At 46.1% G+C, this 26,405-nt stretch overlaps 1 protein-coding gene across 4 annotated transcripts; it reads right to left on the bottom strand.

The window, feature by feature from the left end:
- Window positions 1-77: 77 nt before the first annotated feature.
- LOC140460578 (uncharacterized) lies at window positions 78-12,527 on the bottom strand. Of its 4 annotated transcripts, XM_072555191.1 has the most exons (4): window positions 12,422-12,514; window positions 7,898-7,976; window positions 6,927-7,081; window positions 78-4,750 (listed from the first exon to the last, which is right to left on the bottom strand). In XM_072555191.1, exon 4 carries the CDS (start codon window positions 4,403-4,405, stop codon window positions 3,509-3,511), a length of 897 nt encoding a protein of 298 aa, XP_072411292.1. In that variant the 5' UTR covers window positions 4,406-4,750; window positions 6,927-7,081; window positions 7,898-7,976; window positions 12,422-12,514; the 3' UTR covers window positions 78-3,508. The 4 variants fall into 4 exon arrangements, 3 of the variants coding, with proteins under 3 accessions (XP_072411292.1, XP_072411291.1, XP_072411293.1); XR_011954201.1 differs by lacking the exon at window positions 7,898-7,976 and having other exon boundaries at window positions 78-1,153; window positions 12,422-12,527; XM_072555190.1 differs by lacking the exon at window positions 7,898-7,976 and having other exon boundaries at window positions 12,422-12,527.
- Between the last annotated feature and the right edge of the window lie 13,878 nt (window positions 12,528-26,405).

Raw genomic sequence — 26,405 nt, 5'->3', positions numbered from 1 at the left:
CCTTTAATCTGTAAAGTCAGTGTGATAAGTGGTGTAACCTGCTGTAGTGTTAAAAGTAAATCCCTGACACTTTAAAATCAACAATCAGCAATTTATTTAACCAACTCTCACGATGAACAAATAATCGAAACTATTAACAAACTGAATAAATTCTTCTTAACTACTGAGTATTCTGGAATAAATCAAGATTCTTCTGGTATGCTGTTCCAATCAATACATGTCCCACTCAGATAACACAAACTAGAATTTAATCTCTCAGATTACAACCAGGTTATGTGTCTTCCGGAATATTCTGTGCCATCTTCTGTCGGGAATGCCTCCTCTGATTCCTCTGTCAGGAATCCCCTTCTCTATTTTTCTAAATGATGCTTTCTCTAATACACAGCTGACTGAGAGCACCAATTCTTTATGATAGGATTGGTCCTGTTGTCAAAACTTTAGGATTTAAATTTAATAAGTTTTTGGTAGCCAATGGGGCTGATTTAAATTGATTGGTGAAATTGAACACCTATTGTCTTGTCCTGCTAACTGTACAGCCCTTTGATACAAATGTTTCAGTTCAGGTGCTTTCTGTTGTGATGATGCTGCTCCTTTAAGAAGATTACGTTGTTGGTTTATTTTCAGGAGGGGTTGTAAAAGGCAGAGCTTCTCATTCGTCTAGGATTAAGGATTTCACTAATGGTTAACAGATACTGGCTAAGGCAACAATCAGGGAAAAGGGTTTGACATTTTATTTTCTAAAACACTTCTACAATGAAAGGGCAGTTGTCCCATTTTTTTCCCCTGGTTTGGGCTTTAGCAGGCAGTCTGTCTGAAGCTGCTGTAGGAAGAGATGTTTCCTGATTCAACAGATGTTTCTGGCTGACTCTGAAGGCTCAGGGAAAATAGTACCAGCGTATTCAGCCTCTCCCTGTAGCTCAAACCTTGCAGCCCTGGCAACATCCTTCCAAACTTTTTCTGAACCCTTTTTTAGTTTCACAATGTCTTAAAAAGATGTCAACTTTGCTCGACTAATGTGGGAGAATTTTCTGCATGATGCGTTCTGTCTGAAAGAGCCCTCCCCTGTGCTGTGACAGAGCTGCAGTGACTTTCAAAAGCCTGACAAATGCTGTTATCAGTCAAGGATTCATTGGGAGAAGCTTCTCAATCACATCTGTAAATGGAGAAAGTGTTTTTAATAATGAGATATGAATAAAGGCTGCATTAATTTTTTGTTCTGAAGACTTACTCATACATCTCAAAACAGAGCTTATGAACTCGGTCACAAGAAGTCTACGGGAATATAAGACACCAATGCCTATTTCCTGACCAGGACCAACTTTGCACAGCAAAAAATGGGCATTTAAAACGAATGGCACCCCATTTATTTAAAGATCAGGTGAACTTATGAGGCACAGCATTGCCTTAGAAATGAGAGATCCTTGACACACACAGCCAAAATCATCACTGCCATTATTATCTAATCAGAATTTAGGCTGGGATGTTTTTCCACTGGAGCAGAGGAGGTTGAGAGGCAATATTTTCAAACCATGAGGGGTAGAGTTGGCTTAATGGTAGCTGTCTCTTCCCTCGGGGGAGGATTTCAAGAGCAAGGACGTGTTTTTATGGTGAGAGGAGAAAAATGGAAGAAAAGATGTGGGGCAAAATATTTACAGAGTATAGTTTGCCTGGGGAAACAGCTGCCAGTGGAAGTGGTTGAAGCAGATACATGAACAACATTAAAAATGTGTTTCAACAAATACATGGATAGGAAAGCTTTAGAAGGATATGGGCCAAGTGCAAGAAAATGAGGTTAGTGTTGACAAACATTTTGGTCAGCATGGACCGGTTTGGGCTGAAAGGCCTGTCTCTGTGCTATAGTACTCGATGACTGGTGTTCCTGTCACTCTGACAGTGTTGAGTTTCCACATGAACCAGGAAAAAGTGAGGACTGAAAATGCTGGAGATCAGAGTTGAGAGTGTGATGCTGGAAAAGCACAGCAGGTTAGGCAGCACCCGAGGAGCAGGAGGATTGATGTTTCAGTCATAAGGACATCCAGATGAATATCTCACTAAATCATGCTGAATAAAATCTGATCTCATTCGTCAACTCTGAAGTGGAGGTGCTGGGGGTGGACCGGTCAGGAGTCACACAACACCAGGTGACAATCCCAATAGATTGATTTGAACTCATGAGCTTTCGAAGCACTGTTCCTTCATCAGGTGAAGTGATGAAGGAGCAGCACTGATGAAGGAGCAATGCTCCCAAAGCTTGGGATTTCAAATAAACCTGTTGGACTGTAACCTGGGGTTGTGTGACTTCTGACTTCTTCAACTGTGCATTCATGTTGAAATTGATGGGATATTTTATCCAACTCGGAGTAGTTAAATCATATCGCTTGGAGGGGTTCATTTGAAATCTTCCCGGAGGTGAATTTAACAAGATTGAATTATTCAAAGTTACTCAATTCTAAACTTACATCAGGACCGGTAGTCAGAGAGGTACAGCACAGAAACAGATCCTTCAGTCCAACCCGTCCATGCTGATCAGATAGTCTAAATTAATCTGGTCCCATTTGCCAGCACTTGGCCCAAAACCCTCTAACCCTTTCTATTCATGTCCCCAACCAAATGTCTTTTAAATTCTGTAATTCTAACCAGCCTCCTCCACTTCCTCTGGCAGCTTATTCCATACACGCACCACACTCTGCATGAAAAGTTTTCCCTTTAGGTCCCTTTTAAATCTTTCCCCTCTCACTCTAAACCTATGCCCTCTTGTTCGAACAACATCCTGATAAATCATTTCTGATGGAGATGTCAACGTTTCGGGTAGAACCCTTCTTCAGTCCTGAGGGATAATATCTGAAATGCTGACTCCTGTTGTGCCCAGCCTCCTGTTTGTCTATTTTAGATTCCAGCATCTGCAGTTTTTTATTTTGTCTCTAACAAATGGTGGAGCAGATTCGATGGGTCAAAATAGCCTAACTTCTGCTCCAATGGTCTTGTGGTCTTAGGATTGTGCGGGTCCTGGGCTCAATGAGCAGCAGCGCCCACTGGAAGCAATGTTCACAGAATCATAGAATCCCTGCAGTGTGGAAACGGGCCCTTCTGCCCAACAAGCGCAGAGCGACCCTTTGAAGAGTAACTCACCCAGACACATTCTCCTATCCTATCACTCTGCACTTACCCCTTACTAATGCACCACACCTACACACTCCTGAACACTATGGGACTATTTAGCTTGGCCAATTCGCCCAAATATGCGCATGTTTGGACTTTGGGAAGACACTGCAGCACGCGGAGGAAACGCACACAGACACTGGTGGCCGGGGCGGGTGGGGCAGGGGAGGAATACGTGCAAACTCCACACAGACAGTCACCCTGAGGATGAAATCTGCGTCCCTGGTGTTATGAGGCAGCAGTGCTAACCAATGAGCCACCACCACTCCCAACCCCGCACCCCCCAGTAGAAAACAAAAAAAGCCTATCAGCTCTCCCACTGCACCCACTATCAGAAAGGGCAGGAGGTTCAGTCCTGGGGATGACCCTCAGCAGTGGTACCGGCAGAATCGGATTGTTGGGAGCATTGGTGCCTCCGCTGGTGCTTGTTCAAGCTGCAGGACATTGTGAACTTCTGCCCACATACAGGGCAGGCAAACGGCCTCTCCCCAGTGTGGACCCGCTGGTGCGTCAGTAGAGTGGAGGAGACAGCAAAGCCCTTCCCGCACTCGAGGCAGGTGAATGGCCTCTCCCCAGTGTGGACCCACCGGTGTGTCAGCAGGTGGGAGGCCTGGGTAAAGCCCTTCCCGCACTCAGAGCAGCTGAAGGGCCTTTCCCCAGTGTGGACCCGCCGGTGCTTCAGCAGGTCGGAAGAGCGTGTAAAGCACTTCCCGCAGACAGAGCAGGTGAATGGCCTCTCACCGGTGTGGACCCGCCGGTGGGCCAGCAGGTCAGAGGAATCGCTGAAGGCCTTTCCACATTTGGGGCAGGGGAAGGGCTTCTCACCGGTATGGACCCGTCGGTGAATCACGAGGTGGGAGGAGCGAGTGAACACTTTCCCACAATCGGGGCAGCGGAAGGGCCTCTCCCCTGTGTGCACCCGCTGGTGCCTCATCAGGGCAGAGGAATCATTGAAGGCCTTCTCACACTTGAGGCAGCTGAAGGGCCTCTCCCCTGTGTGAACCCGCAAGTGCCTCAGTCGGGCGGAGGAATCGCTGAAGCTCTTCCTGCACTCAGGGCAGCTGAAGGGCCTCTCCCCTGTGTGCACCCGTCGGTGCCTCAGCAGGGCAGAGGAATCACTGAAGGCCTTCCCGCATTCAGGACAGGAGAATGGTTTCTCCCTGGTGTGACTGCGCCGATGTGTCTCCAGGGCAGACGGGACACGGAAGCCTTTCCCGCAGTCGCGACACTTCCATGGTTTCTCCATCGCCGAAGCTACAGTTGCACACAAACACGTGTATGTCCCCTCCCTGCCTTGAATTCCTCTTTCCAGGCCAGATAACTGATTCAGGCTCCACACTCAGTGCGTTGCTGCAACAGTAGGGTCTCTCTTCCAGTCCCACTGATGCTGAAAACGTACTGAAACAGGAACCAATTGGATCATAGTTGAAAATTGTTGCAGTCCCGATGGATTGAGTGGCTCACAAATGCTGGAGAATCAGAGTCAAAAACTATGGGTCAGGCAGCATCCGAAGAGCAGGAGTATCAATGGTTCAGGTATAAGCCCTTCATGTCTTGATTTTGAAACTTCATCTTCAGATCTTCAAATACTCTGTAAAACGAGGTTACAAAAGTCAGCACTGTCAGTCCAGGGTAGAAATTCAGAACAAGCAATTCTACTTTCTACAGAACATTCTTTTCTTTTGTTATTCCACAAAACTGAAAGCACCATCCCTCTCTCTCTCTCTCTCTCTCTGTTCTCACTCCATTCTAATTCTCCTGAAAGTGCTGATTCAGGATCTGACAGGGACAGAAGAGCAAAACAGTCATGACTGACATCTCTCTGAATTTTGGATACCTCCACCTGAAAATTAATATCTTCCACGACATTGGGATACTGTTGAGAGTGATTTTGGGAAGCAAAAATAAAGTGTGTACATTCAGGATGAACCTGCAATTCAGCTTCTTGACAAACAACCAAACGCAAAATGGTTAACGTGCCCCCACGGGGGTGGGGGAGTTTTGGAATGAGACATCAAGGCAATGATACTAGAGAGAAACTGAACAGACTGAAGTGGCAAACCAGAGTCATCTAGATATACAGCACAGACAAAGGCCCTTTGGTCCAACTGGTCTATGCTGACCAGATATCCTCACCGAATCTAGTCTCATTTGCCAGCGTTTGGCCCATATCCTTCGAAACCCTTCCTATTCATATACACATCCAGATGCCTTTAAATATGTTAGGATTATACCAGCATCCACTACTTCCTCTGACAGCTCTTTCCTTACATGCACCATCTTCTGCATGAATTTCCCCTTAGGTCCCTTTTAAATCTCCCCCACCCCCCCAAACCTATTATTCATTAGTTCTGGATTTCCAGAGAAGTGACCTTGTTTATTTACCCTATCCATGCCTCTCTTGCTTTTATAAACAATGGAAGCATCAACGGCTTGGGGGGGGGGGGGGGGGGGAAGGAAGCCGAATGTGCTGGAGCCAATGCGGAAGAAGAGGACACAAAACCTTGAAGCTGCAATGAGGAATACTGCATGTGCTGTACTTGTACCTGTTGCATTTATTTGTGGGAATCAAGTGCATTTTAAAAATAAAAACATACAAGATATCTACCTCTCCCCTTTCCCAATCTCCCAATGCTGTCCTGCACACAGAGTGAGAGAATTGGGAGCAGGAGTTGGCCATTTGGTCTTTTGAGCCTGCACCAGCATTGAACAGATCATAACTGGATATGAATATACCTACAGCCAGGTGGATAGACTGGGATTTCTTTCAGTGGAGCAGAGGAGATTGAGAGGTGATGTTAGAGAGGATTATAAAATCATGAGGGGTACAGATGAGGTGAACGGCAGGTGTCCTTTTACTAGGGTGGGGCTTTCAAGATTAGGGAGCAAATTTTGAAGGGGAGAGGAGAAAGATTTTAAAAAAGACATGAAGAGCTCCATTTTCTTCACACAGAGAGTGGTTTGTGTGGATGGGTATCCAGAGGAAGTGGTGGATGCAGGTACAGTTACAATGTTTCATAGACATTTGGATAAGCACATGAATAGGAAAAGTTCAGAGGGATATGGGCCAATCACTGGCAAATGGGACTAGTTGGGTTTGAGAACATAGTCAGCATAGACTAGTTGGACCGAAGGGTCCATTCTGTGCTGTATGACCCTGTAGCTGTTCTGTACTGGTCTTAAAACCATTTTCTTGGAAATCCAAGATTGCAGTGGTTTGAGTGGTCTGCTGTGCGGGGCTCTGTGCCATACCCCCGACAAGGTGGACCTTTACCCCCTCCCCCCCACCTCATTAACCATTTGTAAGAGAAAAAAAATTGCTAATAGAAATTTCTGAACATCTGGAGCTGCTATAATTGTGGTTTGACAGCGTTAGGATCAGAATGAAAGCAAATGAAGGAAAGGGGCCGACAGGGATGCAGCAGGCAGGGCACTCCCCTACTGCATTGGGGGTGCCTGGAGCCATTGCTCAAACTCCCAGGGCAGACCCTTTGGTTTAATGGGGCAGCAGTAGTTACTCTCGGAGTTTGCCAAACTCTGAGAAAAGATTGAAGCAGCAGTGGAACCACTACCTGCCATGCTGGAAAAGCATGAGCAGGAAATTGAAATGTTGGACCGAAGAAAATAGGCAGCGGAGGAGAGGACCGTGGCATCGGAGACCGTGGCGGAGGTCTCAGGAGGAAGGATGTGAACGCTAGAAGACCAGGTTCGGGTCCTTCAGGAGCAAGTGGGCGACCTGGAAAACAAAAGTAGAAGAAAAATCTTACAGCTCGTGGGTCTTCCGGAATGCAAGGAAGGTGACGACCTCATTGGATTCCTGGGGCTGGAGTCGGAGTCGGGTCTGTTGAGTGTGGGGCGGGCCCACTGGATGGAAATGTGGTCAGGGCCGGACCCGCGCCCCCGCACGGTCCTAGTGCAACTCCTGCATTATAAAGTAAAACAGCTAGTGATTGAAACAGCAAGAAGACTGGTAAGAGATCCAGAGGCCTTAATGCACAAAGGCTCAAGAATAATGTCTTTTCAGGACTTCTCAGGAGCCTGGATTAAGAACAGAAGAGCATTTGATGAAGTTAACAGAAAATTAAGGGATCTGAACATTCAATATTCCTTGAGGTACCTGGCCGTGTTGCATTTCTCTCATGGAGGGACAGTATATAATTTTCATTCAACAGAAAAGGCGAAGGGCTTTGTGAATTCTCTGAATTAAAGGACTCAGGTCGGGGTGAAGGCGGGACATCATTACAGACAATGCTACTTTTTGCCCCTTTTTTTCTCCTCTCTCCTCTTTTTGTTGTGGTTATCGGCTTTATATGCCCTGCCTTAATGTAAAACTGGAATTATTTAATAAAACGGTCAGTTAGGTCTTGTCTGGGACCATTTTTTCACTGCTGTCCTTTTGTTTTTGGATTGGGGGTGGCTATATCTATGGTTAAGATGTATGGAAAAGGCGTAAGGGGAGATGGGCATCCATTGTTAACTATCAGAATGTAAATAACATGCTTTTTTCAATCTGTGAATTGCCTGGCGCTTGGGGCAAAGCCTCAGTGGGAAGGAGCCGGGATGGTGGCAAGGGTGGGGGAGTAGGAAGGGGGAGTTGAGGGGGGAGATCTCTACATAATTGGGGTTATTTGAGTGTTTGCTTAAGTTATATGTGGTGGTTAGATTTTTATTTATAGTAGTTTTTAATAGGAGTAGTTTTTAGACTTTATAGAGTTAATGTCTTTGTCGCTCACCACACCTCAGATAAGCTTCCTCCTCTTGGATAACCACAGGCTGCCCTGGATGACCATGGCTACTGATTCATTCAGGTGGTGCACCTGAAATGTAAAAGGGAGCCATTCCCCCATTAAAAAGATGCTGTTAAGCCTTAGAAAGGAAAGGGTGGACATCGCCCTGCTGCAAGAGACACATTGAAATGATAAGGAATATCTGAAACTGCAGCAGCGTTGGGGGTATGGGTATTCTTCTCCTCCTTTAGCTCCAAGTGTAGAGGAGTGGCTATACTGGTAAGAATGAACCTCCCTGTCCAAAGATTGAGCAAATTAAGGATGAACATGGATGGTCCATCATTCTTACAGCTCTAACACATGGAGAAGAGTATGGCGTCCTGAATGTATATCGTCCCCCGGTGCACCCTCTTAAATTTCTAATTGATGCAGTTGCTAAATTAATAAGTCTAGGGGTGAGCCGCATGGTCATTGGAGAAGATTTTAATCGCCTAATACATCCCGAGGTAGACAGGGTGCCAAGGGGCCAGGCAGGTACACCTGCACAACCTAAGCAGTTGGTGGACATGTGCGAGGAGTTGGGATTAGTGGATGTGTGGAGACATCTCCACCCTAATGGAAGAGACTTTACTTTCTATTCCAACCCACCCAAGTGCCACACGGGAACTGACATTTTTTAATGCCATTGGATTGCTTGAACAGAACATTGGCTTGTAAAATTGGGAATATAGTTGTCTCGGACCACGTGCCAGTGTATTTAGATGGTAAAATCAAGGGTGGTGGAATGGATGCATAGCACTGGTACATGGACCCATTCCTGTTAAGGGGTAGCAAATCCGTTGAGTACAGCAGAAGAGAGTTCAAGGCCTTCTGGGATATCAACCCAGGTACGGCCAGTAATCCAGCAATACTGTGGGAGGCCACTAAGGCATATTTATGAGGCCTGATTATTTCGTATTCAACAAATGGAAGGAGGCAGAGGGAGGAGCAACAACGGATGCTGGAGACCCGGCTGCAGATAGCTGAGAAAGCATATTATAATAGGCATTCCCTGGACAAATTGCAGCTCTCCGGACTGCTCTCGACTCATTGCACACACAGGAGGCAAAAAAAGGGTCTCCTTTGCTGAACAAAGATTGTTTGAATTTGAAGATAAGCCAAGTCGATATCTGGCTAGAAAGAAAAATGCTTCCCAATCTTTTATGTCTGTTAGAGAGAAGGCTGGCACAGTTACCAGTGAGTTGAAGAAGATCAATGGTAGATTTATGGAATACTTTGCACAGTTATATCGGTCAGAGGGAGACGAACACGGTGCAGCGAGGATGCAGTCCTTTTTTGAGAGCCTGCACCTCCCCAGTTTAAAGGCAAAACAGGTTTCCCTGTTGAGTGGGCCTATGACGATACAGGAGGTGCAGGAAGCAATAAAGCATCCCACGGTTGGCAAAGCACTGGGGTCAGATGGATTCCCAAGTGAATTCTATAAGGAATTCATAAATGTGTTCGTGGAGCCGCCTCTGGGGATGTATTGCTATTCATATACACAGGATTGTCTTCTGCACTCTCTTAGGGAGGCTAATATCTCCCTCATTTTAAAGAAGGGGAAAGAACCCGAAGAATGTGATTCACACAGACCCATTTCACTGTTGAATGTAAATTTTTAAATTGTATCCAAGATGCTGGCCCTGAGGTTGGAAAATGTGTTGCGCTAAATTATGAAAGATGATCAGATGGGTTTTGTCAAGGGCTGTAGCTCCTCCAACAATATCAGGAGGGTACTGACCATAGTGCAGGTATGCCAGCAAAGATTGATCCCGGGTTCGGTGTCTCCCTAGACGCAGAAAAGGCGTTTGACCAGATAGAATGGCCGTACGTATTTGGGATCCTACAGCGTTTTGGTTTGGGGGGATCCTTTGGTAGATGGGTGGTGGAGTTGCATAATGATCCTAAGGCAACCATCAACACAAACAGCACTAAATCAGATAACTTTAATATTGGGAGAGGTAGTCGACAGGGGTGTCCTCTTTCACCGTTGCTATTTCCCTTGGCAATTGAGCCATGAGCTGAGGCTATCAGGAGGGATCCTGAAATAGTGGGGCCAGGGGTGGGAATGGGCGGGAATAAGATCACCCTATAAGCTGATGACATCCACTTCTCCTTGGCCAATCCGGAGGAGTCCGTTCCTCGATTGATTCAAACAATTAATGTATTTGGAGTTTTTCGGGCTGCAGGATCAACTTTACAAAATCGGAAGCCATGCCAGTGGGAGGTATTAATGGAGGTGCCTGATCTGAAGGATGGAATGCAGTTCCTGTTTAGACGGTTGTCAAAAGGGTTTTTGTATTTGGGAATTTTTATTACCACTGCCTTCCACCAGCTGTATAAAGCTAACTGTGTACAATTACTGGAGAGGATAAAACGGTAGGGGGGGGGGGGGTGGGGGTTGGCTGTTGGTGGTGGTAGTGGACCTTATAGACTTGGAGATATCAAATAAGTGCTTTGTTAGCATATGTGGGTGACTGGGCACGGGGGGATTCAGGGTCAATTTGGCTTGACATTGAAGCTTTGAAGTCCCCTAGTTAATCTATTATTCATGGATAAGATGAAATCCGTGACCGAGCAGTGTAAGAGTCCAATCATTTTAAATACGGTGAAAGCCTGGAAGATAATGAGGCAAGACAAGGGCAATTGGCTGAAGACCTCGCCATTTACCCCATTGGCTGGAGCCCAAGGATTTCAATCTGGGGCTGGAAGTCATGGGAGAATAAGGGAATCTCCTGTCTGGGAAACTTATTTGAGGCGGAGATCTTGATGTTATTTAGCCAGCTAAGTCAGAAGTATGGATTGTCTAATAGGAACGTTTTCCAGTACTTTCAGGTAAGGGATTATATACAGAGGAAGACCACGCTCCTGGCTCAGCTTTACAGGCCACATGTGGAGAAAAGAGTGCTCCGGTGTACGGGTGCTCTTTCAGTTAGTATTTTGCATCATTTACAGAAGGGACGTGCTTTAGGGATGTGGATGGACTCTGGAATCGACCTTAGGACATGGAATCGGGAGCTAGGAGAGGATATTTCATTGGAAGTATGGGAAGATATATGGGAAAATGTAAGGAAAATTTCAATATGTAACAAAGCAGAGGTCATGCAATTGAAGATTTTACACAGGGCTCATTTGGCGCCAGAGAGGCTAGCTAAGTTTAAGAGAGGAGCGTCACCAGGGTGTCCCAAATGTAAAATTAGTATAGGCACTCTCCCACACTGTTGTAAGGTCCAGAGATACTGGAGTGCATGGTAAGAACATCCTGAGGATTGAAGTTCTTTTGGGGTTGCCAAATTTGCTCTCTCTGGGGGAACACGGGAAGAGACTGTGTAACATTCTTACCCACTGTGCGAGGAAGCACATTATAATGAATTGGCCATTGGAAAAGCCCCCAGGTCTTATGGGGTGGCATATGCTGGTGATGGAGCATCTCCCCCAAGACTACCTCACAAGTATGGTGCACCACAAAACAGAACAATTTTACAAGACATGGTGCCCTTTCTCAATTATATTGATGCAGACTTATCAGCAATATTAATTAGGGGTGTGGTACAGCCATGGGAATCAGTCTGGGCACCTGTAGGGTCCTGGGAGGGGGAGATTGGGGGAAAAGAATATTGAGAGAATGACTGGTGCTCCCAGGATTGGGAGCCTCAGTGGAGGTGTGGTGAGTGAAATAGAATAAAGTAATGTGATATAATCTAATTTAAGTTAATGTGCATTCAGTTTAATTTAATTTTTATTTAATTTGATTATAGTTTAGCTTAAGCTCAGCAGATATGGTTGTTCTGGTAGGGTAGCAGGTAGTTCATTATTAATAGCATTGTGATATGACATTGTTGTATTGCCTCTATCTTTCTGGACTTTGGTTTAGTTCTTTTCTGTGTCTAGATGTTTTGTAAAGGATTTGAAAAAGTTTCCAATAAAATATTTAATAAAAAAATTCTTGCCTTCCCCCATAACTATATTTGACATTTAAAAGTCAGATGAACTCAGCTTTGAATATATTCAATGACCCCTAACTGCAGGGAGACATTTCTGAACTCAATTTCTCTTGCTAACATACCATTTGCCTTGGTCATTGCTTGCTGCACCTCTGTGACAACTGGCATTGACTGGAGTAGAAAGCCCGAGTAGAAGGCAGCTGAGGCACCTTTGTACATCCACACATCATGCCTGATGAAGTGCTTGTGCCCAAAATGTTGACTCTCCTGCACCTCGGATGGTGCCTGACCTGCTGTGCTTTGCCAGGACCACACTTTTCAACTCTGAGCCCAGCATCTGCAGTCCTCACTTGCTCCACATCCCAATATATCATCATTTAAACAATGAATCTCATTTCTGCTTTTATTTCACAGGAAAGGCTACAACTGCACACAGTGTTACTGCATTTGCCACGTGTTTGCTAATTAAGACACAGACATGAACCAACTTTGCTGAAAGTCGAGTTGAACACGAGAATGGAAAAGGGGGTGAGAAAAATGTGTTGTACTCACAGATGTTGGATAGAGGAAAGAAGTTGCAGTTGGGGTAAGGCTCAATCTTCATTCAGAGAGAGAGGAGCAGCAACGACACCAACACAAACTCATGATCCAATTTCCGCATTCAGACAATGGGGCAGGCTCCTTCCGGTCCTCCAGCACATTCCATTGGCCAATCAAAACAATGTCGTGCGTCGTTCCGCTGGCAGAAAAGAGCATGCGCAGTATTCTGCTGACACTGAGAAGCATGCGCAGTGCTTGCTGACACCGAGAAGCATGCGCAGTATGCCAAATGGAATTGCCGGTGTAACTGCTAAATTTTCAGTGTCCAAATGCCAGTCAGAAAAAAGAAACGCTAGAGCCACAATTTGTTTTGTTTCCCTGGAGCTCAACACTTTATTCCTTTTTCATTTTGTCTGGCTGCTCAACATTTGTATGTCTTTTCCCCAGAGTAGAGGAAGTCCAAAACGAGAGGGGCAGAGGTATAAGGTGAGAGGGGAAAGGTTCAAAAGGGACCGAAGAGCGTGGTATAGGTATGGAATGAGCTACCAGAGGCAGTGGTCAAGGCTGGTACAATTCCAACATTTAAAAGGCATTTGGATGGGTATATGAATAGGAAGAGTTGAGGGGTATATGGTCCAAATGGTGGCAAATGGATCACTAGATTAATTTAGGATATATGGTCAGCGTGGACCGAAAGGTTTGTTTCCGTGCTGTGCAACTCTATGGCTCTATTTCTACACAATTTAAACCAATTTCATAAGACTAGGATTCGGCCCTTGCACCCTTCCAGCCTGTCCTCAACTGTGGCCGAACGACACAGATTTTTATGGAAATTTCAGAAAGATGGCTGCAGCTTTTTTTTTCAACAATTGAATATGCTTTCAGACTTTACCGATTTTCTGAGTACATCGTTTTAGCTATTCTCAATGTCAAAGATCAGCTATTTCTCGAATCAACCCCTCCTGTCTCCCAGGTAGAGTCATTACCATCCATTCTCTCTCTATGCTTAGAGGTCTCGAGGCAGGAGAAAGGATGGGGTTGGGGGTGTGGGGTCAGAGATTGGACAGGAGGAAGAGGCTTGGAGGGAAAGACAAAAAGAAAATGGACACGGGGACAGACCATCGGGGATAGAGAAAGCCTGGAGGTGCACAGGTTGGTGGGTAGAGGGTTTGGCAGAGAGAGAGAATGGAGGGGGGGGGGTGCAGAATGTGAAGCGAGAGGAATTGGGGGTTGCAGAGTGTGGGGGGAGAAAGAGCAAAAATGAATGGCAGGAGAGGGTGGGGGAAGAGAGTGGGGGGAGAGAGAGAATGAGTGTGGGGAGAGGGAATGGATACAGGAAGGCAGAGGGTGGGGAGAAAGAAGGGGAATGAATGGGGGAGAGAGGGTAGATGAGAGACTGGATGGGGGCAGAGGGTATGGAGATAGAATGGAGGGGGTTGCAGAGAGTGGGGTAAGAAACAAGAGGGTGCAGAGGGTGGGATGTGTGTGTGAGAGAGAGAAGAGACGGGAAGCTAGGGATAGTGAGAGAGAATGGACGGGGGGGGGCTCTTGGTGGCGATGGGTAAATGGACAGGGGACACTGAGGGGATGATTGGGTCTTGATTCAATGGGGAGGTGGTGAATGCATACCACCCACTCCCACCATCCCCCCACTCCCAGGATCCACTTCTCTGTACATGTGCAGTGCAGATTTTTGTAAATGACACTACACAGAGTCTGGAACACTGTTTGAGCGCAGTCACCCTCATGTCCTGGCATCAGCAAACCACCGCCTTTCTCTTTTAAAAACTAAATAAAGACATGGGCGACATACTGGGGATGGAAGAAGTGGCTGAGAAACTGAACTGAGAGTCAGCGCTTTCAAGAGAGGGGAGCTAGGCAAAAACAGGAGGACGGAAGGATGAATTCGGTTTGGAATCTATCGAAAGGTGGAGCAATTGGGAGACAGATTTTGGGTAGAACATAGAGAAGGATGTTCCGTACAAACCAGAATTCTCTCATCTTATTTTCTGCCCTGCACTAACAGCAGTGATCTGATCTCTCAAGGTATTAGCAGAGAAAGAGATTTGCTGTTCAGGCATGCACAAAGAATTTACTCAGGGCCTGAATATCAGCAGCATTTGAATCCAGGAGGGGAAATGTTTGTCTGCAGTAAATTATTCCAAACTTCACATGCATCGGGAAGCCCCGCGATTACAGACAGCCTGCGTGGGAGTGCCCCAGGGTTCTGACTGTGGAGAGAACTTTAACTCTTTGGCGAAATGTGGACTGGGTATTCTCACTGTAGATGAGCCCTTCATTGGATCGTTGAGGCTGCCAAGACACACTGACCCCTACACCGTGGAAACTCTGTGGAAGCAAATTCAATCTCTCAAATGGACTGAAGTGTCACCAAGGGCCAGTTTCCACAGGCTCTATGTCGGGGCTCTATGATTCCCCCAACATGTCTGCAGCCTGGCTTCCAGCTCCATCTCTCTGAGCCGAAGGTCCTCCAGCATGTGTTTTCCCTAGTTTCCAGCACCCAGAACCTCCCACCTCCTGCAAATCGAAAGATAAGTCCCACTCTGCCCTGTCCAGTGTGTGTTGTGGAACTGCTGAACCAATTTTAGTGGACCAGCAGAGGCTGATAGCCAAGTTTGGAACCCATAAGGATGGCCTCAACCAGGACCTTGGGTTCATGTCACATGACAGGTAACCCCACTTCACTGTCACTCTCTCTCACACACACAAAGCACATACACTCACATTCACACAGACCCCTCTCTCAGACACACACATATACCCCCCACACTCACACCCTCTCACAGGCTGATACTCTATCACACACACACACTTTATCAAGCATGCACACACTCTCACCCTCTCATGCACGCACACTTACATATCAGGCTTTGGGGTGACTTTGTATTTGCAGAATTACATTTGCAGATATATTATATTTTGCTCAAAAAGCACACAATCTACAGGCAGTCAATCCATGTGAGATTTTATAAATTTCTACTTTGGAAATAGAACATGTCTGATTAAAGTTTGATATACAGACCTTAAGTTGTCTCGAGACTGTGTTTTCAAGGAAGTTCTGGGATTTACATATTAATGAACCAAAACCTGCAACCCATTCTAAAAGAGAAAAGACTTAACAACAATCTAGGTTTGTTCAATATATCATTTCTGTTGCATGAAACTGCAACCTTTTGCTATAAATTCTCTTATGATCCTGCTCTACACCACCTGATGATGGAGCAGTATTCCGAAAGTTAGTGCTTCCAAATAAACATGTTGGACTATAACCTGGTGTTGTGTGATTTTTAACTTTGTTTCTTGTGAGTACATCCCACACACCCCGGTGCTGCCAGTAAACCTTACACTGTCAATGAAACGATGCGGTACCTGCACTCCGGAAAAAATTACAATTTCTAACAATAGTAGCTACTCATCCACTGCTCATTCTGATACATGACATTGGAAACTTAGTGCAGGAGTTTGAAAGAAATGAGCAGCTTTCAGCAAAAACTTGATAGACCTCACAGCTTTCAATGAGAGTCTGAGACCGGGGTTAAGTTCTGTTTAACCCAACTTTGCCACCCAACTTTGTTACAGCTTCAGATATGCCCAGCAAAAAAGTGTATGAAAAGTAGCCTTTTTTTTGAAAAAAAGCAGCTCAAAGTGCACACACTCTTCCCAACTCCACTTCCTTTACTGTTGGTCAGCTGAGCTGTCCCTTTATAATTGGATCCTTGATCCAGCCTTAAGCTGAAGGACGTATTGCCTCACTCAGCATCTTCAATCCAACTAAATTACTGCCACTCAGTTGCCGTGTGTGTGTGGGGGGGGGGGAGGGGTGGGGGGGTGGGGAGGGGAATGTCGGGGGTGGGGTGGTGGTGGAGGGCAGTTAAGAATCAACCACACAGCTGTGGGTCTGGAGTCACGTGTAGAACAGACCGGGTAAAGGATGCAGCTGGGATGACTGAGTGAATCCTTTCCCACAAGGGCAGTTTCCTTCCCTAAAAAGGGCGTGAGTGAATCAGATGAGAGTTTTTCCCCCCGAAAATGGTTTCATCATGGGATTCTAAACTCCAGATTTCTGACCGAATTCCAATTCTGCAACCTGGCACAGCAGGATTTGAATCTGGGAGTCCCCAGAATTGGGTTGAAAGTCAAGTCGATAATGACACTCAGCCGTCATTACTTCAATCCCCCTGCGATGGCACGTGAACTCGCAGGTGGGAGGACCGGGTGAAGCCCTTTCCACACTGAGAGCAGATGGATGGCCTCTTCCCAGTGTGGACCCTTTGATGGATCAGCAGTGTAGATGACTGAGTGAACCCCTTCCCACACACGGAGCATGTGAATGGCCTCTCCCCAGTGTGGATCCGCTGGTGCCTCCGCACGTTGCTCACATGACTGAAGCTCTTCCCACACTTGGGGCAGGTGAACCCAGTGTGGACCCGCTGGTGGGTCCGCAGAGAGTAAGAATCGACAAATCCCTTCCCACACTCAGAGCAGGTGAACAGCCTCTCCCCCGTGTGGACCCGCTGGTGTGTCTGCAGCCGGGACGACTGAGTGAATCTTTTCCCACAATGACAGGTGAATGGCCCCTCCCTGGTATGAACTGCACAGCCAACTGAAACTCTTCCCGCACACTGAGCAGGAGAACGGCGTCTCCCCAGTGTGAACATGTCTGTGGGTGTCAAGCGCTGATGGGAAAGGGAATTATTTCCCACAGTCCCCACATTTCCACGGTTTCCCCTTTGGAGGGAGCTTTCCTTGTTTCACTCTGGGTTTGAAATTTAAAACAGAGTGGGTACACAGTCTCTCCCCAACGTGAGGGATGAGATTTTGATTCCCCAAACTGAGTAAATGGTTTGAAGCACTTTTCACAGTCAGTGCACTGAACCTCCCTCACTCGGGTGTCTCAGTATTCTTCGAGGAGAAAGTGAGGACTGCAGATGTGGGAGATCAGAGCTGACAATGTGTTGCTGAAGAAGGGCTCGTGCCCGAAACGTCGATTCTCCTGCTCCTTGGATGCTGCCTGACCTGCTGCGCTTTTCCAGCAACACATTTTCAGCTCTGTCTCAGTATTCTTCTGGCCACAGCACTGTCCAAAATCTCTCAAGCAGACAAAAACAAACATTTCTTCTCGAATTAAATGGCTGCTGACATTCAAGTCCCAATGAATCAAGTGGCTCTGTCAGAAGTTGATGTATCATTTGTTTCCAGATTTCTTTCTGCATGTCTTCCTGCAAAAAAATCCACTAATTAATTGATCACTGTCAGTACTATTAAATGAACATAACATCGGTGGCAATACCTGTAGATTACTAGATGCCTGCTGATCATATATTACGCAGGACACAGAAAGCCCTCATGCAGCCAGATAGCCTTAGGTGTGAATGGAGATAAACGTCATTTAGATGACAATGACCTGGACAAAGCTGCCGACAAAGGTGCTGGAAATGGAGCTGAATCAAGGATGTGATAATGAAATGTCAAAGCTGTTTGAGAAAAGAAAGCCGCTAAAGTTGCTGAATGACTTCCTGCTGGCCTAGTATATAAAAAAGATGACAATAATACATGGCATAAATCCATTACTGCATTAGAATGTTAAAAATCATAGCCACAAAGCTTTTACAACAGCCAACAATATCAGATACACACTATATGAAGCAACATGCGTCAACATTTTATATCAGTGTGCCAATCCCTTAAAATCTGCTCAGTTCCATGAGAAACTACCCTTTTAATTGTGAACATGAGGAAAGAAGCAATCCATTTCCAGGGTGCAAACTATATATGTGCCAAACTGAGGGAATACACAATGAAAATACCTTTGAGACAGAGAGCATCTGAGCACCTTTGGAGAGTATGCTCCCTTCCTGGATTCACTCCAGTTACCACAAGTGAATAGTGTCCCCCTGTCACTCTCTCTAGCCCCCCTCCACCCCCCCCCGATAAACATTGGAAACGGGGAGACATTGCTTTGCTCCCAGATGTTGCCCAGAGGGCGGGGGCTTCACTATGAAACTGACAGGGCTACTTACATGTTGTGACATCCACAATGGCAAGGGGGGAGGGGATGCGTTTGGGGGCGACAGTGGGCCCACACTGCCCCTGCGCAGCCCTGCAGCTGAGGTATGTGGGGAGGGGAGGACACTTACAAACTCCCTTTGCTCTCCTCCAAGTCAATGCAGTTTGAGTTCAACCAAAGCACGTGATTTAATTTTAGCTTCACACTCACAGAAAACCACCTTCTCTGTGAATCCAGCACTTTATTTTCCCTCCACTCCATGGAAATACTGATTTGCGAGACTCCAGGATTGAAGTTGCTACCATATTTGCTACAGGGTGTTCAGTAAAAACTGTTTATTTTATGAACCATTTCAACTCAAACCCATCCTTGCCATTCAACTACTAATGTGTGGGATGAACTTCCTGAGGAAGTGGAGGATACAGGTACAATTAAAAGACATTTGTTTAAGTACATGAATAGGAAAGGTTTGGAGGGATATAGGCCAGGAGCAGGCAGGAGAGATTGGTTTAGATTGGGATGATGGTTGGCATGGACTGGTTGGACCAAAGGTCCGTTTCCACGCTGTATGACTCGATGGTAAGTTCATATTTCCTTGAAAGTGGAATCGCAGGTAGACAGGACAGTGCAGAAGGTGTTTGGTATGCTTGCGTTTTTTTTGTCAGTGCACTGGATGTAGGATTGGGAGGTCATGTTGTGACTGTAGAAGACATTGGTTAGGCCAGGTTTGGAGTGTTGCATACAATTCTGGTACCAGTGATCCCACCCTGACACACCATAAACCAGAGATAGTGACTGAAATTGACTCTGATACAGAATCAAATAATTAAATCCCTGCAGTGCAGGAAGAGGCCATTTGGCCCATTGAATGCATTGGGTATAGGAGTTGGGAGGTCACGTTGCAGCTGTACAGGACATTGGTTCGGCTACTTTCGGAATGTTGCATTCGATTCTGGTCTCCCTGCTCTAGGATAGGATAACTGTTGTGAAATCTGAAAGGGCACAGAAACGATTGATAAGGATGTCACCAGGGTTGGAGGGTTTATGGTATAAAGAGAGGCTGAATAGGATGGGGCTGTTTCTCTGGAGTGTCGGAGGCTCAGGGTGACCTTAAAGAGGTTCGTAAAGTCATAAGGGGCATGGATAGAGTAAATGGTCCAAAGGAAGTGGTGGAGTCTGGTACAGTTAAAACATTTAAAAGGCATCTGGATGAGTGTGTGAATAAGAAAGGTTTGGAGGGATATGGGTCAAATGCTGGCAAAGAGGTCACTAGATTTATATAGGAAAGCATAGATGTGTTGGATTAAAAAGTCTGTTTGTATATCTCTATGTATATTTGTTAACAGATGCTTTATTTCTGTTGATGTAAATATCGTTATAAATCATAGCTGGGTACTAATACTTAGATGCAAGGGAGAGGGAATTTCTCAAGTTGGGGCACAAGAAGAATCCTGGGAGACCTCTAATTCTGGTTTACTATCGACTGAACAAACTTTAAGCATGAGCACCAAATGTTCGTTTATGTCTAATTTTGTTTCATTGTCCTTGTTTTATTCCCTGCTACGATGACTCACTCAGCCTGGATAGTTGACAGGCTAAGAGATGTGGGTTGGGCCTTGATTGACTGAATGTTTTATTATTCTGGAAGCTGTAAAAGGGGGTCAAAGGCTCCAGCAGAGCTGAGAACAGATGACATTTCACTCTGTGGGAACAGGGAGATCAACAGGAGAACAGTGAAATCAGGATCTGAAATCTGAGCTGACACCATACTACTCTGTGATCTGTGCTTCGATCAGCAGGGCCAACCCTCTACCTTAACAGACCTTCCCATTCAATTTGAATACCATGTGACCCCTCAATATTCAGGATCCAATCCTTGGCATCCTGAAGCCATGCCTCTGTCAGGAGTCTTAGATCATATTCTCTTCAATGTGTACAGTCAATTCATCCACTTTTGTTACAATGCAGCACACATTCAGACATACAGTCTTCGGTTTAGATTGTTGTGATCTTTTCAATCCAGTTTTGATAGTTGGGACATTTACTCTCCTTGTCCCTTTCTATCATTCTCTAATGTTCACTTTCCACATCATTACATTGCTCACCTGCCTTGATTTGAATTGACCATGAGAAATGCAGGTTTATACATTCACAGGAATAGAAACAGGAGTAGGCCATTTGGCCCATTGAGCCTACTCCACTATTCATAAAGATCATGGATGACCAATCCATCGTCTCAGCTCCACTTATCTGCACTATCCCGACTACCCTAAATTCCTCCCTTGCAAAATCCCGTCGAACTGTGTCTTGAATATGGTTACTACTCTTGCTTCCTTGGACAAGGAATTCCATGGCTTCACCACTCTCTGGGAAAGGAATTTCTCCACCTCTATCTACTCCACTCCCTCTAATCTTGTGACCTAGTCTCACCTACCAGCAGAAATGACTAGATAAACTGGGGCTGGGTGGCATGCTCTTTGGATGGGTTAGTGTGGATTTGATGGGATGAATGGCCGGTTTCCACACAGGAGGGCTTCTATGATTAACCGCAGTTGTGTGTGCCCCAGATCACAAACCCAGAATCTCCCACCTTCTACAAATGGAAAGACAAGTCCCACCCTGCCCTCTTGTGTGTGTGTTATCTAACTGCTTAATAATTTCTCGTGAATACAGCTCACACCTCCTGCTGCTGCCAGTAACCTTTTCAATGCTAATGAAACAATGCAATACCTGCAGTACTGAAAATCGTAAGGCTTCTAATGATACCAGTTACTGATTCACTGTTCCTTCTGATGTACAGCATTGGAAATATAATGGTAGAGGCTGAATGCAATGAGCAGTTTAAAACAAAAACCCACCTAACCCTTCACTCGGCTCAGGACGCTTTACTTAAAACACTTCTTCCTCACATTTCAACAACTTCCCATTTTCCACCAAAATCCTAGATGCACTCACTCACTCAACTGCTGTCTCACAAATGAAAGATTTCATTGTAGCTTCTGCTCCCAGTAAGGGCAAAACATCTTTGAAAGTTGCTCTGAAAGTCCAGTCTTCACAACGACATTTCTGCTTTCCTTCAGTTGAAATTGTCTGTGCTGACTAGATATTCCGAATTAACACAGTTCCATTTGTTAGCACTTAGCCTGTATCCCTCTCAATTCACCCTACTACCAGATGCCTTTTAAAATATTGTAATTCTCCCAGCCTCCACCACTTCTTCTGGCAGCTCATTCCATGCTCGATTCACCCTCGGTGTGAGATAGTTGTCCATAAGGTTCCTTTTAAATATTTCCCCTCTCACCTCAAACCTATACCCTCTAGTTTTGGACTCCCCTACTATGTAGAAAAGCTCTTGGCTATTCACCCTATCCATGCTCCTTATGAACTTCTAAAAGTCACCCCTCGGCCTCCAATGCTCCAGGGAAAACAGCCCCGACCTATTTAGCCTCTCCATATAGCTCAAACCCTCCAACTCTGGCAGTAGCCTTGTAAATCTTTGTCAAACCCTTTCAAAGGTTCACAACACTTTTCCTGTAGCAGGGTAACCAGAACTGAACACAGTATTCCAAAAGTGGCCTAATCAATGTCCAGTACAGGGGCAACATGACCTCCCAACATCTGCACGGAAATGCACTGACTTATAAAAGCAAGCATAACATACTACATTCTTCGCTAGCCTGTCTACCTGCGACTCCACTTTCAAGAAAATATGAAGCAGCACTCCAACTTATCTTTATTCAACAACACACCCCATTAACTTTGCAGATCCTGCCCTGATCTGTCTTTCCAAAATCCAAATTTCAAAATGGGGCTGAAAATCTTAATTGACGTGATTGAATGGTGGAGTAGATCTGATGGGCTGAATGTCCTAATTTCAGCACCTATGTTGTATGTTCTCTAGTTGTCCTGGACACAGAGGGAGAGAATTGGGAGCAGGAATAGGTCATTTGGCCGTTCCAGTCGGCACCAGCATTCAACAGTTCACAACTGGACATGAGTATACCTGCATCCAGGTGGATAGGCTGGGAGTTTTTTCAGGATAAAGTGAGGACTGCAGATGCTGGAGATCAGAGCTGAAAATGTGTTGCTGGAAAAGCTCAGCAGGTCAGGCAGCATCCAAGGAATAGGAGAATCGACGTTTCAGGCATCAGCCCTTCTTCAGGAATGAGGAAAGTGTGTCCAGCAGGCTAAAATAAAAGGAAGGGAGGAGGGACTTGGGGGTGGGGCGTTGGGAATGTGATAGGTGGAGGGAGGTCAAGGTGAGGGTGATAGGCCGGAGTGGGGTGGGGGCGGAGAGGTCAGGAAGAAGATTGCAGGTTAGGAAGGCGGTGCTGAGTTTGAGGGATTTGACTGAGGCAAGGTGGGGCGAGGGGAAATGAGGAAACTGGAGAAATCTGAGTTCATCCCTTGTGGTTGGAGGGTTCCCAGGCGGAAGATGAGGCGCTCTTCCTCCAACCGTCGTGTTGCCATGGTCTGGCGATGAAGGAGTCCAAGGACCTGCATGTCCTTGGTGGAGTGGGAGTGGGAGTTGAAGTGTTGGGCTAAGGTGTGGTTGGGTTGGTTGGTCCGGGTGTCCCAGAGGTGTTCTCTGAAACGTTCTGCAAGTAGGCGGCCTGTCTGCGTTTTGGCTGAAAAAAATCTTCCTTATCTCATCCCAGCATTTCTTGCCACAGAGAACTGTGCAGCAGAGTTCATGTATATATTTCCTTGTATGGTATTTTGTAAATAACATTCGTTTGCTGGTTGTTTGTATCGTGTATTTCAGGTTCATTAGCCGCTGATCAAGTGTGTTGGTAGGTTTGTGGGCCACCATGATGCTGAGAGGGTTGAGTTGTCCGGACATCATTTCCCAGATGTCTTTAACGTAAAGTAATGTGGCTAGATTTTCTGCAGACGTTGTGTCTGCTTGTGTCAGTTTGTTGATGTGAAATCATCACACTGGGTTTATTGGGTAGGCAAAAGTGAGGACTGCAGATGCTGGAAACCAGAGTTTAGATCAGAGTGGTGCTGGAAAAGCACAGCAGGTCAGACAGTTTCCGAGGAGCAGGAAAATCGACGTTTCGGGCAAAAGCCCTTCATCAGGAATAAAGGCAGGACCCCTCCAGGGTAGAGAGATAAATTGGGGGTTGCTGGGCCGAAGGGAGCAAAAAGTACAATAGGTGAAATGGGGGTGGGGATGGAGGTGACACGTCAGAGGAGGGTGGAGCGGATAGGTGGGAAGGGAGATTGGCAGGTAGGACAGGTCATGAGGATAACGCTGAGCTGGAAGGTTGGAACTGAGGTAAGGTGGTGGAGGGGAAATGAGGAAACTGGTGAAGTCCGCATTGATGGCCTGCGGTTGAATGTCTCTGAGGTGGTCTCGTGGTTTGGCTTCGGCGCTCTTACCGCCGCTGTCTGGGAAGCAATTTTCGGGGGGTTAATAGGTTGCCCGTTCTTCTCAAATGCGCTGCACAGTTATTTATTGATCTTCGTAGTTCCTGGGTGCTGCAGTGTGTCGTGGCTCGTTGAGATACTGTCCTAATTCAGATTTGTTTGTATGTGTCGGGATGATTGCTTCTGTCGTTAAGTTCTTGGTTCGCGTGCGTTGTTTTCCGGTAGACGCTGTTTTGAATTTACCATTGACTGTTCGCTCTACTGTGACATCTAGAAATGGCACTTTGTTGTTGTTCTCCTCTTTTGTGAATTTTATGCCAGTAAGGAGATTGTTGATGGTGTTGTAGGTTTCCTCTAATTTGTTTCATTTTTTGATGACAAAAGTGTCATTGCTGTACCAGTCCCAAAGTTTGGGTTGGATCGTCGAAAGGGCTGTTTGTTCGAGTCATTATTGCTTCTGCTAGGAATCCTGATACTGTTGGTTTCATGGGTGTTTCGTTGATTTGTTTGTCGGGCTTGTTACTGGATATGAAGTGGATGGTAAGGCACAGTTGAACGAGATTGACAGTGCTATCTTTGCTGATGAAGTTGGTGCTGTGTTTGTATCTTTGGTTCTTCGAGTAGTGTCTTCAGTTTTCTTTGGCCACGTTGATGTTAATGGATTGAATAGGGCTGTTATGTCAAAGGACATCATTATTCCATCCCCTTCTATCTTTGTGTCTTTGGCGTTCAGGAATTCTTGGATGGAGTAAATGGTGTGGTGTGAATCTTCAACTTGGTGTTTTAGTCTTCAGTAGAGGCCTTTGACTAGTCTGTATATTGGTGTTCCAAGTAGTGAGACTATGGGCCTGAGGGGGTTTGGGGGGCGGGGGGGGGGGGGGGGGCTCCTGGTTTGTAAAGGAGGAGAACAACAACAAAGTGCCATTCCTAGATGTCACAGTAGATCGAACAGTCAATGGGGAACTTCAAACTAGCATCTACAGAAAAACAACACACACAAACCAAATACTTAACCACAGAAGCAATCATCCCAACACCCACAAACGAGGCTGCATCAGGACATTATTTCAACGAGCCACTACACTCTGCAGCACAGAGAAACTACGAAGAACAAAAGAGAAATACGTATATAGTGTATTTAAGGAGAACGCATCCCCAATAAAACCAGTCCGCCCATTTCTCATTGATGCTTCCAAGCTGACTCTCAAAAATTCGGTTTTTCCCACCATTCTTTCCTGTTTATTTTTTGTGGTTTTTTTTAAAGCTTCCTCTGACTGAGTTGTGAAGTTATGTTGTGGCTGTACAGGACATTGGTTAGACCACTTTTGGAATATTGTGTGTAATTCTGGTCTCCCTCCTATCAGAAGGATATTGTGAAATTTGAAAGGGTTCTGAAGCACCAATGGGTCCACAGAGGGGAAGAGGCCCTTCTGCTGCCCTGAGTGTGGGAAGGCCTTCAACAATTCCTCCGCCCTGCTGAAGCACCAGTGTGTCCACCCTGGGGAGAGGCCCTTCAGCTCGCCCAAGTGTGGGAAGAGGTTCATATTTTCCTGCAACTTGTGGAAGCACCAGCAGGGGCACCAACGCTCCCAGCAATCAGATCCCACCGGTTACGCTGCCTTGGGTCACCCCCCAGGATTGATCATCCTGCCAGAGGGTGCAGTGGGAGAGTAGGTGGGCTGTTTTTGTTTTCTGTTGGACTGCAATTGCCTCCCCTACACCCCACAACCACAACCCCATGGTGGCTCACGAATTGCACTGCTGCCTCATGGCACCAAGAACCCAGGAATAATTCCACCGTTCGGGATCTGTGTGCAATTTAGGGAGGGTAGGAAAATGGATCTGACTGGGTTACTCTTCGGAAGATCAGTGCAGATGTGTTGGGCTGAAGGACCTGTTTCCACATTGTAGGAGTTCTACGATCCTATGAGCTTTGCTGTCAGTGGACAATGCTGCTCATTGAGCCAGGGACTGCACATTGCCAAATGAAATGATCCAGAGGAACCTAAGACCGCAAGACCATCAGAGCAGAAGTTAGGCCATTCGGCCTGTCGAGTCAACTCTGTCATTCGTTAGTGACAAAAGTAGCGCAGATGAGATTAGCGTCAGTGTGAAAACAGGCCATTTGTCTCAACAAGTCCACACCGACCCTCCGAAGGGTAACCCATTGAGACCCATTTCCCTCTGACTAATGTACCTAACTCTATGGGCAATTAAGCATGGCCAATCCACAAGACCTGCACATCTTTGGTTTATGGAAGAAAACAGGATCACCCAGAGAAAGCCCACACAGACGCTGGGAGAAAGTGCAAACTCCTCACATACAGCCACCCAAGGCTGCAATCAAACCTGGGCCCCTGGCACTATGAGGCTGCAGTGGTAACCACTGAGCCACTACATACTGCGTGCAAAAGAAGGAAAGCAAGAGGTTGGGAGAATACAGCAAGCCAGGCAGCACCAGGATGTGGAGTAGTCAGCGTTTTGGGTATTAACCCTTCTTCAGGACTGAAACGTTGACTTCTCTATGAGAAACGATTTACGAGAATGTTGCTGGGGGTTGGAGGATTTGAACTACAGGGAGAGGCTGAATAGGCT

The sequence above is a fragment of the Chiloscyllium punctatum genome, chromosome 36, assembly GCF_047496795.1.
Source record: "Chiloscyllium punctatum isolate Juve2018m chromosome 36, sChiPun1.3, whole genome shotgun sequence".
NCBI classification, from domain to species: domain Eukaryota; kingdom Metazoa; phylum Chordata; class Chondrichthyes; order Orectolobiformes; family Hemiscylliidae; genus Chiloscyllium; species Chiloscyllium punctatum.
This window is presented reverse-complemented; position numbering and strand designations above follow the sequence as displayed.